At 45.5% G+C, this 16,725-nt stretch overlaps 1 protein-coding gene and 1 long non-coding RNA gene across 2 annotated transcripts in view; one reads left to right on the top strand and one right to left on the bottom strand.

Moving 5' to 3' along the window:
• LOC101957588 (uncharacterized) overlaps positions 1-4,148 on the bottom strand; it is a 75,309-nt gene extending 71,161 nt beyond the window's left edge. The window contains 1 exon segment of the mRNA XM_078026854.1: positions 3,061-4,148. Coding sequence (XP_077882980.1) covers positions 3,061-3,662 — 602 coding nt within the window. The 5' untranslated portion in view covers positions 3,663-4,148.
• Positions 2,759-5,677, top strand: LOC144368201 (uncharacterized). The gene is made up of 2 exons (XR_013427975.1): positions 2,759-3,134; positions 3,989-5,677. It is a non-coding gene; the product is annotated as an uncharacterized LOC144368201 (long non-coding RNA).
• The last annotated feature ends 11,048 nt before the right edge of the window (positions 5,678-16,725 follow it).

The following is a 16,725-nucleotide window of genomic DNA, read 5'->3' as shown; positions in this document are numbered from 1 at the left end:
TCACCTGCAGTCTGTAGTGGTGGCGGGCAGGGGCCAGGGTATCTCCTACACCCTGTTCTGTGGGGCGAGAGAGATGGTTCTGCAAGCCCCTGCTCCAGGTGACCGCCTCTTCCGTGACCAGGTTAGGGAACTCAGGACTTTCAGATTTTCTGGAGAAGGGAGTGATGGTGAAGATGGCAGGTAAATAAAAACACCCTCTGGAACCATTTTCAGATTTAGACATGTCGAGTCTTCCTTCCATTCACTAGCAAGATTTCACACAGGGATGAAAATCCTTCCCAAGCCCAAGTGTGCCCAAAAAGGCAGACTGGAATCCCCTCAGTCTGACATTTTCATACACTGACATTTTCTTTGTTATGTTGCTGTTGTTCTACTTGTGTAATTGACTTTGCAAGTAGAACAACAGCAACATAACAAAGAAAATGTCAGTGTATACACAGCACTAATCTATAACGCTGGGAGGCCCTCCGGCTGTCAGGCAGTGCTGACAATACAATAGCTTTCAAAGGGATATCACCATCATGCTTTTATTCCTGACATCAATCAAGACAAAGAGAACCCTTTTCATGAGACATTAAAAATCAAACCTTTGTGCAAGAAGATAGGTAAAACAGCACTCTCCTTAAAGACAGCCATGCAGAGCAATCAGATAATTGGTGATCCTTGAAAGCAGTAAAGTATTTTTATTTACTGAGTGTACAACCCCAGTCACTGGCTGCCACCCCATCCTGGCACGTATGCTATGAATCCAAAGTTTCCATCTTTATCTCCCCCACTCACTTCACCCTGCCTGGTGCCCACAGCAAACTGACAGCCAGCTCTGAAAACTTCAACAGGGATATATAACCAATCCAGGCTTCACTAGTCCATTTTGAGTGCAAAACTACTCTGATTACAGACTAATATATCTACACACAAAACGCGCTTGCAAGCCAACAGGAATTTGCAGAAATTGACAAATTGGCCCAACCACACCTATTGAGGTTACCTATTATAACCAGGCACTAAGAGTTTCCAAGGTACTCTTCTGTTTTAATTACCCAACACTCACTCAGATAGGAAGAAACCCTGATATCTATACAAATATTTTCAAGACATAAAGATAATACTCTTTGCAAACATCAGTGTACCATGCACAGACAAGTCTGGACTTTAATTCAGCCAGGGTTCAGGACAAGCAAGCACCTAAAGCCACCCACCCAACTTGCAACATGGATGGGGCTATCAGGAAACCTAGCCATCCACCACCACTAGATTACCTTGAAACAGTTAAGATGCCTGCATGCCATAAGTTAGTGACACTTCAGGAAAACTGCAGGTCCCAGAGCAGGAAGGGGGAACTAATGTTCAAGAGAGTTTATAATCTACACACTTTCTGAACCGTTGATGTACCCAGCCACCAGCCTTCCAAAAGGTCCAAGATGATGGCCTTAACAACCAAAGGAGGTCACCCCCACTCAGGGCTTGACAGAGCTCCTGGTACAGGTAACTCCAAGTCCTAGAATGTTGTGAAGGAGGAGAGGAAGAAAGACACTCTGCTGAAGAGCCCAGACAAAGTGTTTTGTCCCTCTGATATCCAACAGACCGCATACCAAAAGTATGCAACCAAGTCGAGTCACCCTGAGACAAAGATGTTACTCTCGAAGCACTATAGGCAGCAATGGTTGCTTTTACTTTTTCAGACAGAAGTAGACACTGTTGAGTCTTTTTAAACAGTGTTTGAACAGGCTCCCTTCAATTCATTAATAAAATGGGGAGAAATGTTAAAAGAGGGAGCTGGTCCTAACGCTGCCTTGAAAACACACTCTCCCACCACTGCCACCTAAATGAGTCTTTTCCAGAGCCAGGCAGCAAGTCTGTACACTGGCCTCAGTGGTGAGTTCCTTTCGTTTACACATCCAAATAAACAGTTAAGAGAAATCAATGCATCTAATTGCCAGACTATTAAGTCCTACATCAGGGGAAGAATTCCACAGCCACCAGCTTAAGAGTTAGCTACCGATATAGCAATTATTGCAACTTTGTATTAGATTGAACCAGATCCCCAGCCTTCCGACTCTAGCCAGGAGAGCTGTACTCCAAGATGCCTAGCTCCAGTTTCCTCCTTTCATGGTTCCCCCTCCTCCTCCTCCTCTGTGAACGCACTATTGTAGGCCAAAACATTTGCCAGGGCTGGCGGGTTCTGTGGAATTACTTTATGACTGTTAAGTCAACAGCATTTTGCACTTTTCATTATTAATGCACACTTGGCACCTTATGGTTAAACGTTAAGCAGGATTCTCCTGCCAGAGGCACATAGTTATTATTATATTATTGCTTATTAAGTTTTTGCAAGGAAACAAGTGTAAGAATCTAAACAGCAATTACTAGACATAAAGAATGTTTTCAAGAATGAAACAGGCCCTTCAAAACCTGAGAATAGGTAACTTAATTGGGGGAATTAAATATTAGGATTAAATATCAGTTACCCCAATCTACATAGAAAGCTACGGAAAGTGCAAAGGATTTGTTTTGCCCTTCCTGCAAGATCATGTACATTTAGCCAAACAAATGTCGACAATTTACACTTGTATGTGGTCTCAGATGAATCAAGAAACCTGTAACCCCAGAATGCCTCTATTTATTACATCTCAATTATTTCCACTCCAGCCAAGAGCAGGGTTGGCAGGAAGACAGCGGGGCACCAGTGCCTTCCCGCGAAGGCCTTCAGAAAATGAACTTTTCAGAGCAAAACTGGGCTGCGGCCAGAGGTCATCAAGGGAGTTGGGAGAGGACAAGGGCCTTGGGACTTTAAGGCTTCAGAGGCAAACAGCCACTCTCATCCTGTTCCTCAGTCACCCCTCAGTGTGTTCAGGCGGCTAAGCACCCATCTGAGGGGCTGGAATTGGGACAAAGCAGCAGGCCAGGCCAGGAGAGGGCAGCCTGTTAGAGGAAAATGGGAGGGGAGGGGCTCAGCCCATACACTTCCTCTCCCCAGCACCTCTGCTCTCCAGGGGCCCCTGGAGCCGGGACGTCCTATAAATATAAAGCAAAGCAAGGAGAAGGAGTGCGTGTGTGTACCTATATATCCATATCTCATCACAAACGTGCGCACCCTGGGTACTCGGTGCAGGAAGCTGGCCAGGGTGCGGAAGGTGAGTACCTGGCACACTGTGAGGACGTCCACAGCGCTCCCTGGGGGACCTGTGACCGGCCTGCATGGCGCAGACAATGAAATCCTGGCGGAGGCTCCCTGCCTGGTTGGCTTCCGCAGAGCAGGCAGGAAGTGCGGCAGCAGCCGCGTGGCCTGGGCAGGGGGCAGGGAGGGGGCGCGGGGTGGCCGGCCGCATGCGCGCCTGAAGCCTGTGCCAGCAGCGCTGGCCGCTCTCCACATCCCCGGGCAACAAGGAGGGGGCTGGAGAAAGCCAGCGAGGCTGGGACCAGCAAAGACGGCCTCCAAGCTGCCAGCCTCCAGGGCGCCCGTCCTCACCGCCTCTTCCTTCCTCTTGCCAGCATGGAGATTCCCAATCCGCACCAAGTTGGGCCACACCACTTGATTGGCCTCTCAGGCCCGGGGTCGCAAGGAGGGAGCTAGGAAGTCCCCTTGTAGGCGACCCTAGGCCTGGGTCCCAGCAAGCGGTGGCTCCAGGCCTGGAAAGGGTCAGGGCGGGTAGGGTGTCCATGGCGTGCCCCCTCCACCGCCTCCGCCTCCCGCTCCTGGCTTCCTCCTCCTCTCCGCTGACTCCGAGGGTCCCCAGCAGCCCTCCTGCTCGCAGGTCTCTCCTCCCTCTCTCTCTCCCTCCTAGCTTGATCGTGCCTTGCTCGCTCACCTTTCACAGACCGCGACTTCACCTGCTTCCGCCTGGACACCTCCGGGGCTCAGGACGCTCCGTCGCCCTCCGCAGCGGGCTTCCCCCGGCGCCCCCCGCCGCTCCGGGTAACCCTTCTCCACTTTCTCAGCCTGCCTCTTGGAAACTTTTTTCTTTTCTTTTCTTTTCTTTTTTTACAGCCGGTTCAGCGGCTGCGGGGAGCAGACCGCAGGTGGGGCCCTGCCTGTTGCAGTGAGGCAGCTGGGGGCTCCCGGTCCCAGCGGCGGTCGCGGGGAAGTCCGGAGGTCACTAGGCTGAGCCGAGTTATACAAAAAAAAAAAAAAAAAAAAAGCCGCCTCCCTCCCTCTCCCCACCCCCCGCCTGCCCCCAGCCCATGCGGCCCCTCCCTCCCTCCCTCCCCCACCCCACCGCCACCCTCACCCTCCTCCTCCTTCTCCTCCTCCTCCGCCCTGTGCTGGGTTTTGCAGCCTGTTGTGGAGCTCACAATAAACCCATCTGAGGTGGAGTCAAGAGGGTCTCAGGAGGCGGGAGAGACCGGGAGGTGGTTGGGAGTGAGGGAGCTCAGTACCCGCCAGGAAAAAAAAAAAAAAGGAAGGGCTTCAAATATCCCCTGCTGCACACACACACAAAAAATAAATAAATAAATAAATAAATAAATATTAATGGCTCAAAAAATGCCCAAACACCCGGTTTAGAGATTATGATGGATGGCGAGGGGGTACCTCAACTCAGCCTACTTGGGGGTAGGGGCTCAAAAAGGCCATAGGGGCTTGGAAGCCGTGGCTTGGGGCCCCTGGCTTATGCCCCCTTATCTAGCTCTCAGCCAGGTCCAGAGCTGTCCCCCGGAGGAGGAGGGGGGCGAGTGGGGGCTCAGGAGGCAGCGTTCAGGCGCGCTTTGCCCCAGGCATTCTCAGCCCGAGCGCAGGGCTGCTGCTGCCTGCCCTAGGGCAGTGAATGCAGCCCATCCCCAGGCCAAAGCCAAGTCGCCAGCCCGCTAGCCGCCTCCACTGGCCAGGGGCTCCGAGAGGGGGGAGGCCGCGGCGGTGGTGGAGGAGGGGGATGATCAGGTGGCAGCGGCAGCCGGGCTCCAGTCCTCCTGGGCAGGAGCAGCGGGGCGGCTGGGCCCTGGCTCCTCTGCGCTCCAGTCGGCTCTGCCTGCCAGCCTCCCTCGCGCTCCTGTCTTCTTTGTAGACGCTGGCTCTCCTCCTCTGCACTGCAGAGACACATCATAAAGCCAGGCTTGGCTGGAAACCCAGCAGGAGGATGTGAGGAGCAAAATCCAGGCGGGGGAGCACTCTTATCCCCTGGGGCACCCCGCACTGCTCCTGCTCAGATCAGATGGAGGGACAGCCAACACCACCGAGCAATGGACATTGCTGAAAATACAGCTCCCGCCGCCCACAAAACCCATACCGCTGTGGAGGCATTTGCAGGCACCACGCATGTGCAGGCATCTCATTGGCTAGCGTGGTGGGCTCTGGCTTCATGGGGGCGGGAAGAGGGAAAAGAAGGTCCATACTGGCTGTCAAGCTCACCCAGATGCATTAGCATTACAAACTGCAAAAATTGAAAGAATGGGGGAGCAAACAGGTTAGCTACCCTAGTGTTGCTTCTTGTGCCCCACACACTAGAATTATCCTCAGACCCTCAAATGACTTTTGACGATGGTTTGGTGTTCCAAGACCACTCTGACCCCACATCCAACAAATGCTTACACCACTGAGCTAGCCTATACCCTCATTTGTAGGATTCTTGAGCCTGGTGCACACTTCCAAGCTGTGACTCTAACACCTTATCTCCAGAAAACTGCAGGAGCACCCCTTCCCTCCGAAGTTGGCAAAAATAAACAAGTTGCTACTTTCCACAAAGTTTTGCCAGGGGGTGCCTCAAGTCCCTGTAGTTCTTGAACTAGATGAGTCTCAGATCTCCTAGCTGGTCCTGGGGTCCTGGAAGGGCACATGCTTAAGGAAAATCTTCCCTGGGCGGCTCCCATAAACCTTTACTTTGAAGCGTCCCTCTCTGCCACCAGCTGCAGGCGTGCGTAGAGGAGAGGCCCCCACATCTCCCCCTCCCAGGCAAGTGACGCCACCTTGGGCCAGGACGCCTTGAGCCCGGAAAGCTGAGCAGGTGCCCAGCATGGCCTTGGGGGTTATCAATCTCGCAGATTGATAAATTACCACTTGGAGAGTGGAGAGCTGTGTCCCCTCAGAGACAAGTTAAACAGGGCAACCCTTCATGAAAAAACCCGCTCCCCTCTGAGAGCAGCCCTGGGCCAGCCCAGCAGCGACGCCCGCCCCAAGCAGGCTGCCAGCACCCCCGTGGTTCCCCGCCTGCCCGCCAGCCTGGCCCAAGCTAGCTTAGCAGTCCCGCAGGGTCTGGCTAGACAACCCCGTGCTGGGCTGATTGCCGAGGTAGATGCCACCCCCGCACCCCTGCTACTAGGGAGAGCAGGCCAACAGATGCGGAGAAAGGCCTTAGACAGGGGGGCCGTGGGCGTGCGCCCAAGGCCATCTCTGAAGTTCAGTCGGGTGACTGGAGAAATGCAATGCCCAGGCAAACATGCCTATAACAGAGACCGAGCGTGAGGATACCCAGACAGGCTAAGGCCAGGTCATCCACTAAGTAAGACCTAGGCCCTGAGGTCCTCCCTTTCTCCGGAATGGGGTTGCCACCCTCAGCCACCTCCGTCCCCAGTTAGTGAGTCCAAGAATGTCCAACATCCCCAAGGAGCCATCTCTTGCAGCCAGGGATGGCCAGGATTAGACTGAAGCGTGCCAAGGGCCAAGGCGAGGGCAGAGTTTTCTAGGCGCCTGGGAAAGAGCCAGGAAGGAGGCGTCGAACTTGCCACCCCCCACACCCCCACCGGCCCCTGGGATCAAGGACCCAGAGAGAGGCTGACAGGCAGCAGATGGCACACACTGGGGGAGGGGGCGATTGGCCTCGGCTCTGGGGTGCCCCTGTCACAGGCTGCCTCTCCTGGGGAGGGGGGAGAACAACCCCCAGGTCGCCCGCCCAGGCTCTGGGGGCGGGGGGTGGGGGTGGGGGTGGTGGTGGAAACTGCAGATAGTACCCATCCAGGAGAGAGGGGACAAACAAAAGGAGTGAGGTGGGGATGGGTTGTGTTAGACTAAAGGAGGGGGTCATCTGGTGGGAAGGGGCGCCTCAAGGATGAGGGTCCTGGAGCAGCACAGAAAGGTTTTTTTGGATGAGTTGCGTGCACAGCTGTGAAGCATGTTTGCGAATAGACCCTCAGCCCGCCCCCACCCCAGACCTGCCTGCTGTGTCCCTGTCACCTACAGCCAGGGTGCCTTAGGGTGTGGAGGGAGCTTGACCTCCTAGTGCCTCGATTCTTCTGTTTTCTCTAAAGCTTGTTTCATTTTAAACTCCTTCCAGAAAAATGTTGTTATAAGGAAAATCTCAGAGTTGCAAAAAACCAGTACCCCTTACTACCCTAGCCCTGTTGAGCTTGGATTCATACCAGAAGGGCCTCAAGAGACATTTGTTGAAGCCTGGAATTTGTTTCTCACCAATCTGGTGACTCTGTACCAGAAAGTCATTTTCAGGTGATGTATTTTACACCATCTGCCTACCTCCAGAAGGGAATCCAGGGTTTAGGGCCCCTCCCTTGTTAAAAAGGTCCCTTTGGCCCAAGGTTCATGCCTGTTATTCCAGCAACTGAGGAGGCTTAGGCAAGAAGATCTCAAGTTTGAGGCCAGCCTGTGCAATCTATCAAGGCCCTATCTCAAAAATAAAAAAATAAAAAAGCCTATGAGACTATGTGTGCAGCTTGGTGGTAGAGTGCTCCTGGGTTCCATCCACAATGCCAATGAAAATAATAATAATAGTAATAATAATAATAATAATAATAATAATAATTGCTGAGGGCCATTAACAAGTAGGAATGACGCATCGAAATTTCTTTGCCAAGGGTACCCCATGCTGCTTAGAGGACATTTGATGGAACATTGCATGCATGCTTTAATAAGGTGACCTTGCTCAAGGACCAAGGTGGATCCGGGTTTATAGCTGATCAGGTTTGAGGAAGTAACCGGTTCCATGAGTTTAAGGCGTTGCCAGTTTAAGATAATGGGTTTTAGGGAAGTTAGAGGTTGAAGATTATTGCTGGGATTAGGGTGTTCCTGCTGCTTGTTCCCGTTGAGTTCTCGTGAGATTAAAATGGGATTTGGAGATAGCCTCGTGGAGTAGGTGAATTGTGCGGGAGACGGCAGAACGCGTTTGCCCCTGGACCTGTGTGGAGGCGGTGTGAGAGCTGGAATAAAGAATTGCTGTTTGAACCTACAAAACTGTGAGTGCCTCGTGATTCTGGTGCCAAGCCGAGACATTGGCCTTTGGCAAATAATAATAACAACAACAACAATTGTTGGGTGCAGAGCAGGCTGAACTGTGTTGTCTGCAGGGCAGGCTGAAAAGATGTTGGCTGCATGATAGCCCACGCACTCAAACCCCCCTCTATCCGGTCCTTTATCACCTGTTTGTGTCAAGTTCCGCTCAAGGCTGAGCACTCAACCCCCCTTGGGCCAACAAGGCAGCTTGAACACCCAGAGGCCCCATTAGATTTGGGCTATAAAAACTCCCTCCTGCCAAGCCCCCCTCTCTCTTGCTCTCTCTCTCTTGCTCTCTCTCTCTCTTGCTCTCTCTCTCTTGCTCTCTCTCTTGCTCCCTCTCTCTTGCTCCCTCTCTCTTGCTATCTCCCTTGCTTTCTGTCTCTCTCCTGCGAGTGCTTCCTCTCTCTCTTTCTCTCTCTCTCTCTCTCTCTCTCTCTCTCTCTCTCTCTCTCTCCTTTTTTTTTCTCTTTGCTGATGTGCTGCAATAAAGATCTTTTGGTTGCTCCACGTGTTGTGGTCACTTTCCTTTCAATAATAATAATAATAGAAACAATAACTTTTTTTGTACTGGAGATTGAACTCAGGGGCACTCTACCACTGAGCCACATCCCCAGCCCTATTTTATATTTTCTTTAGAGACAAGGTCTCACTGAGTTGCTTAGTGCCTCGCTTTTGCTGAGGCTGACTTTAAACTTCTGATCCTCCTGCCTCAGCCTCCTGAGCTGCTAGGATTACAGGTCTTCTAGGATTACACGTCTGTGCCACTGCACGTGGAAATTATAACACTTTAAAGGCATTTTCTGACCTCAATTTCATCTGCTTTAGGTGGATCAAGATTTAGAGGAGGCAATTTCTTCTGTCCTGCTCAGAGAAGTGGTTGGGAAACCCAGAGTAAACTGTAAGAAACCAACATCATAAATGCAAGAAAGATTACTTCTATTAAATATACTTCTCTAAATACTAGCCAGAGCAATTAGACAGACGAAAGAAATTAAAGGCATAAAAATAGAAAAAGAAGAACTTAAATTATCACTATTTGCAGAAGACATGATTCTATACCTAGAAGACCCAAAAGGGTCTACAAAAAAACTACTAAAACTAATAAATAAATTCAACAAAATGGCAGGATATAAAATCAACATGCATAAATAAAAGGCATATCTGTATATCAGCAACAAAACTTCTGAAACGGAAATGAGGAAAAACACTCTATTCACAATATCCTGAAAAAAATAAAATACTTGGTAATCAACCTAACAAAAGATGTGAAAAATTTATAGAATGAAAACTACAGAACCCTAAAGAGAGAAGTAGAAGAAGATCTTAGAAGATGGAAAAATATACCTTGTTCATGGATAGGGAGACCTAACATCATCAAAATGGTGATATTACCAAAAGTTCTCTATAGGTTTAATGCAATGCCAACCAAAATACCAACGGCATTTCTTGTAGAAATAGATAAAGCAATCATAAAATTTTTATGGAAAAATAAAAGACCCAGAATGGCAAATGAAATTCTAAGCAGGAAGTGTGAATCAGGCGGTATACCGATAACAGATTTCAAACTATATTAGAGAGCAATAGTAACAAAAACAGCATGGTACTGGTACCAAAACAGGCGGGTGGAACAATGGTGCAGAATAGAGGACACAGAGACTAATCCACAAAGTTACAACTATCTTATATTTGATAAAGGGGCTAAAAGCTTGCAATGGAGGAAGGATAGCATCTTCAACAAATGGTGCTGGGAAAACTGGAAATCCATATGCAACAAAATGAAACTGAATCCCCTTCTCTTGCCATGCACAAAAGTTAACTCAAAATGGATCAAGGAGCTTGATATCAAATCAGAGACTCTGCATCTGATAGAAGAAAAAGTTGGCTCCGATCTACATATTGTGGGGTCAGCCTCCAAATTCCTTAATAGGACACCCATAGCACAAGTGTTAATAACAAGAATCAACAAATGGGACTTACTTAAACTAAAAAAGTTTTTTTCTCAGCAAGAGAAACAATAGGAGAGCTAAATAGGGAGCCTACATCATGGGAACAAATTTTTACTCCTCACACTTCAGATAGAGCCCTAATATCCAGAGTATACAAAGAACTCCAAAAATTAGACAATAATATAACAAATAACCCAATCAACATATGGGCCAAGGACCTGAACAGACACTTCTCAGAGGAGGACATACAATCAATCAACAAGTACATGAAAAAATGCTCACCATCTCTAGCAGTCAGAGAAATGCAAATTAAAACCACCCTAAGATACCATCTCACTCCAGTAAGATTGGCAGCCATTCTGACGTCAAACAGCTGGCGAGGATGTGGGGAAAAGTGTACTCTTGTACATTGCTGGTGGGACTGCAAATTGGTTCAGCCAATTTGGAAAGCAGTCTGGAGATTCCTGGGAAAGCTGGGAATGGAACCACCATTTGACCCAGCTGTTGCCCTTCTCGGACTATTCCCTAAAGACCTTAAAAGAGCGTACTACAGGGATACTGCCACATCGATGTTCATAGCAGCACAATTCATAATAGAGAGACTGAGGAACCAACTTACATGCCCTTCAATAGATGAATGGATAAAAAAATGTGGCATTTATACACCATGGAGCATTACACAGCACTAAAAGTGACAAAATCATGGAATTTTCAGGGAAATGGATGGCACTAGAACAGATTATGCTTAGTGAAGCTAGCCAATCCCTAAGAAACAAATACCAAATATCTTCTTTGATACAACTAAGAACAGAGCAGGGAGGAAGAGCAGGAAGAAAAGATTAACATTAAACAGAGACATGAGGTGGGAGGGAAAGGGAGAGAAAAGGGAAATTGCATGGAAATGGAGGGAGACACTCATTGCTATACAAAATTACATATAAGAGGTTGTGAGGGGAATGGGAAAATAAACAAGGAGAGATTTGAATTACAGTTGATGGGGTAGAGAGAGAAGATGGGAGGGGAGGGGACGGGGGATAGTAGAGGATAGGAAAGGTAGCAGAATACAACAGTTACTAATAGGACATTATGTAAAATTGTGGATATGTAACCGATGTGATTCTGCAATCTGTATTTGGGGTAAAAATTGGGAGTTCATAACCCACTTGAATCTAATGTATGAAATATGATATGTCAAGAGCTTTGTAATGTTTTGAACAACCAATAAAAAAAGGGATTTGTGTTTGAAGTCCACTGACTGTGATATTGTGGTTGATTGATTGATTGATTGATTTGTGTAGTACTTGAAGTTGAGCCCAGAAGTGATCTGTCATTGAGTTACTTTTCTGGCTCTTTGTATTTTATTTTTATGAGGCAGTGTCTCCCTTAGTTTCCAAGACTGGCCTTCAACTTGGGATCCTCCTACTTCAGTGTCCCTTAGTTGCTGGGATTATAGGCAAGCACCATCTCTCCCAGCTGACATTGTGATTTATAAATAAAGAAAATATTTTGGAGCCATGCATGGTGGTGCACAACTGTAATCCTAGTGACTCTTGAGGCTGAGATAGGAGGATCCTAAGTTCAAGGCCAGCTTCAGTAACTTTTTTTTTTTAGAGAGAGTGAGAGAGGGGAGAGAGAAGAGAGAGAGAGAGAGAGAGAGAGAGAATTTTTAATATTTATTTTTTTAGTTCTCGACGGACACAACATCTTTGTTGGTATGTGGTGCTGAGGATCGAACCCGGGTCGCACGCATGCCAGGCGAGCGCGCTACCGCTTGAGCCACATCCCCAGCCCCAGCTTCAGTAACTTAGCAAAATCCTGTCTCAAAATAAAAAAAGTACTGGGGGTATAGCTCAGTGATAGAGTACGGCTGTATCCAATTCCCAGTACTATAACACACACACACACACACACACACACAGATTTTGGTCTTCATACCCAGTTCCTGGCACAGAGTTCCTAAATGCTTGCAATTTCCTAGGTGATAGTGGTGTCTTTTGCTTTAATGTGGTGACTTTCTTGGTAGTTTTCTGGATGGGGACTGGTCACCAGCATGATCTAGCCATAATTAGAAGTTTGGATCCTTCTATGTCAGTCCTCATCCTCTAGGGAGGGGAGAGGGGCTGGAGATTAGGTTGAGTATAAAGCAGTCCTAGGGCTGGGGTGTAGCTCGGTGATGGAGCGTTTGCCCACTGTTCAAATCCCAACTCTGCTCAATCAGCCAATTGGTTATACATCCAGGATAAAACACTCCTAAACATTCTGAACTCTGGGGACTCAGGGTATTTCCAGATTGGGGAATACATCAACGTGCCAAGAGGGCGATGCATCCCAACTCCACAGGAACAGCAGCTCCTGCCCTGAGGACCAGTTCAGAACTCTACCATGGAGCCCCAGCCCCAGCCCCAGGACTACACTTTTGTTCTTTCTTCTCTCGCCTTTGTTTCATTTTGGCTGTTCATCGATGTGTTTCATCATATCCTTTAATGAACCAGGAGGCAAGTTCCCCTGAGTTCTGTGAGCCCTCTTGTTTAGTTATCAAACCTGAGGTGGGCACTGTAGGAACCACAATTTATTATAGCCAGTTGATGTGACATACAGATGACAACCTGTGACTTACAAGTGGCACTTGGACTGAGGTGGGGCGAGGCTTGTGGAGCTGAGCCCTTCACCTTTGAAATCTAACTTACCTCTCAATGGAATCAAACACGGTTTGTGCTAGCTCTTTGATACTTGGCACAAGAAAGTAGTTTCAAGTTCTATCTTTATGGTTTGTTTTCTATTCATGTAGCCCCAAGCAGAGACTGACGAAAATAACTTTCATTGAAAGGGGTAGCCAAGGTTCCAAAAAACTACGAGTTTCCTGAAATCTCAGCAAACATTTTTTCACCCAATCTTGACGATACTTTCAGGTAATGATCAGTACACCAATCCTACTTGGCTCACCAAATTTCTTTCTTCTAGGTTAAACCGTTCGTTTGCAGTAACCGTTTTCATTTTTAGGTTTCACTCTGTTTTATTCAATATGGATACATGCAGTTGGAACTCTAAATGAAACACGGTTTGTGCTAGCTCTTTGAAACTTGGCACAAGAAAGTAGTTTCAAGTTTCCTATTGATGTAGAACCAAGCAGAGACTGACGAAAATCACTTTCATTGAAAGGGGTTTCCTAACTTCCAAAAAACTACGAGTTTCCTGAAATCTCAGCAAATATTTTTTCACCCAATCTTGATGATATTTTCAGGTAATGATCAGTACACCAATCCTACTTGGCTCACTAAATTTCGTTTTTCTAGGTTAAACCGTTCGTTTGCAGTAACCGTTTTCATTTTTAGGTTTCACTTTGTTTTCTTCAATATGGATACATGCAGTTGAAACGCTAAATCAAACACGGTTTGTGCTAGCTCTTTGAAACTTGGCACAATATCATAGTTTTACGTTCTATCTCTATGGTTTGTTTTCTATTGATTTAGTCCCAAGCAGATACTGACGAAAATCACTTTCATTGAAAGGGGTTGCCAAGCTTTCATAAAACTACGAGTTTCCTGAAATCTCAGTAAACATTTTTTCACCCAATCTTGATGATTCTTTCAGGTAATGATCAGTACACCAATACCACTTGGCTCGCCAAATTTTGTTCTTCTAGGTTAAACCGTTCATTTGCAGTAACCGTTTTCATTTTTAGGTTTCAATCTGTTTTCTCCTTTATGGATACATATATTTTGAATTTTAAATCAAACACGGTTTGTTCTAGCACTTTGAAACTTGGCACAAGAAAGTAGTTTCAAGTTCTTTCTTTATGGTTTGTTACCTATTGACGTAGCCCCAAGCAGAGACTGACGAAAATCACTTTCATTGAAAGGGGTTGCCAAGATTTCATAAAACTACGAGTTTCCTGAAATCTCAGCAAACATTTTTTCACCCAATCTTGATAATACTTTCAGGTAATGATCAGTACACCAATCCCACTTGGCTCACCAAATTTCGTTCTTCTAGGTTAAACCATTCATTTGCAGTAACCATTTTGATTTTTTGTTTTCAATCTGTTTTCTCCTATATGGATACATGTATTTGGAACTCTAAAACAAACATGGTTTGTGCTAGCTCTTTGAAACTTGGCACAAGAAAGTAGTTTCAAGTTCTATCTTTATGGTTTGTTTCCTATTAATGTAGTCCCAAGCAGAGACTGACGAAAATCACTTTCATTGAAGGGGGTTGTTTACCTTACAAAAAACTACCAGTTTCCTGAAATCTCGGCAAACATTTTTCCACCCAATCTTGATGATACTTTCAGGTAATGATCAGTACACCAATCCCACTTGACTCACCAAATTTCGTTCTTCTAGGTTAAACCGTTCGTTTGCAGTAACCATTTTCATTTTTAGGTTTCACTCTATTTTCTTCAATATGGATACATGCAGTTGGAACTCTAAATCAAACACGATTTGTACTAGCTCTTTGAAATTTGGCACAATAAAGAAGTTTCAAGTTGTATCTTTATGGTTTGATTTATATTGATGTAGCCACAAGCAGAGACTGACGAAAATCACATTCATTGAAAGAAATTGCCATTTTCCAAATAACTACTAGTTTCCTGAAATCTCAGCAAATATTTTTTCACCCAATCTTGATGATACTTTCAAGTAATGATCAGTACACCAATCCCACTTGGCTCACCAAACTTCGTTCTTCTAGGTTAAACCGTTCGTTTGCAGTAACCGTTTTCATTTTTAGATTTCAATCTGTTTTCTTCAATATGGTTAAATGCAGTTGGAACTCTAAATGAAACACGGTTTGTGCTAGCTCTTTGAAACTTAGCACAATAAAGTAGTTTCAAGTTTTATCTTTATGGTTTTTTTCCTATTGATGTAGAACTAAGCAGAGACTGACGAAAATCACTTTCATTTAAAGGGGTTGCCTACCTTCCAAAAAACTAAGAGTTTCCTGTAATCTCTGTAAATATTTTTTTACCCAATCTTGATGATATTTTCAGGTAATGATAAGTGCACCAATCTCACTTGGCTCACCAAATTTTAATCTTCTAGTTTAAACCATTCGTTTGCAGTAACCGATTTCATTTTTAGGTTTCACTCTGTTTTCTTCAATATGGATGCATGCAGTTGGAACTATAAATCAAACACGGTTTGTGCTAGGTCTTTGAAACTTGGCACAATATTGTAGTTTTACGTTATATCTCTATGGTTTGTTTCCTATTGATGTAGTCTCAAGCAGAGACTGACGAAAATCCCTTTCATTGAAAGGGGTTGCCAAGCTTCCATAAAACTACGAGTTTCCTGAAATCTCAGCAAAAATTTATTCACCCAATTTTGGTGATACTTTCAGTTCATGATCAGTACACCAATCCCACTTGGCTCACCAAATTTCGTTCTCCAAGGTTAAGCCGTTCGTTTGCAGTAACCGTTTTCATTTTTAGGTTTGAATCTGTTTTCTTCTATATAAATACATGTATTTGGAACTCTAAAACAAACACGTTTTGTGCTAGCTCTTTGAAACTTGGCACAAAAAAATAGTTTCAAGTTCTATCTTTATGGTTTGTTTCATATTGATGTAGCCCCAAGCAGAGACTGAAGAAAATCACTTTCATTGAAAGGGTTTGTCAAGATTTCATAAAACTACGAGTTTCCTAAAATCTCAGCAAATATTTTTTAACCCAATCTTGATGATACTTTCAGGTCATGATCAGGACACCAATCCCACTTGGCTCACCAAATTTCCTTCTTCTAGGTTAAAACGTTCATTTGCAGTAACCATTTTCATTTTTAGGTTTCAATCTGTTTTTTCCTAATGGATACATGTATTTGGAACTCTAAAACAAACACGGTTTTCGGTAGCTCTTTGAAATTTGGCACAAGAAAGTAGTTTAAATTCTATCATTATATTTTGTTTGCTATTGATGTAGCCCCAAGCACAGACTGACAAAAAACACTTTCATTTAAAGGGGTTGCCTACCTTCCAAAAAACTTCGAGTTTCCTGATATCTCAGCAAACATTTTTTCACGCAATCTTCATGATACTTTCAGGTAATGATAATTACACCAATCCCACTTGGCTCACCCAATTTCGTTCTTCTAGGTTAAACCGTTCGTTTGAAGTAACCGTTTTCATTTTTAAGTTTCAATCTGTTTTCTCCTATATGAATACATGTATTTGGAACTCTAAAACAAACACGGTTTGTGCTAGCTCTTTGAAACTTGGCAGAAGAAAGTAATTTCAAATTCAATCTTTATGGTTTGTTTCCTATTGATGGAGCCCCAAGCAGAGACTGACGAAAATCACTTTCATTGAAGGGGGTAGCCAAGCTTCAAATAAACAACGAGTTTCCTGAAATCTCAGCAAATATTTTTTCACCCAATCTTGATGATAATTTCAGGTAATGATCAGTACACCAATACCACTTGGCTCACCAAATTTCGTTCTTCTAGGTTAAACCGTTCGTTTGCAGTAACCGTTTTCATTTTAAGGTGTAACTCTTTTTTCTTCAATATAGATACATGCATTTGGTACTCTAAACCAAACATGGTTTGTGCTAGCTCTTTGAAATTTGGCACAAGAAAGTAGTTTCAAGTTGTATCATTATGGTTTTTTTCTTATGGATGTAGTCCCAAG

Source organism: Ictidomys tridecemlineatus, chromosome 11, assembly GCF_052094955.1.
Source record: "Ictidomys tridecemlineatus isolate mIctTri1 chromosome 11, mIctTri1.hap1, whole genome shotgun sequence".
Classification (NCBI taxonomy): domain Eukaryota; kingdom Metazoa; phylum Chordata; class Mammalia; order Rodentia; family Sciuridae; genus Ictidomys; species Ictidomys tridecemlineatus.
The sequence above is the reverse complement of the archived record's forward strand: the minus strand, read 5'-3'. Positions and strand labels throughout refer to the sequence as shown.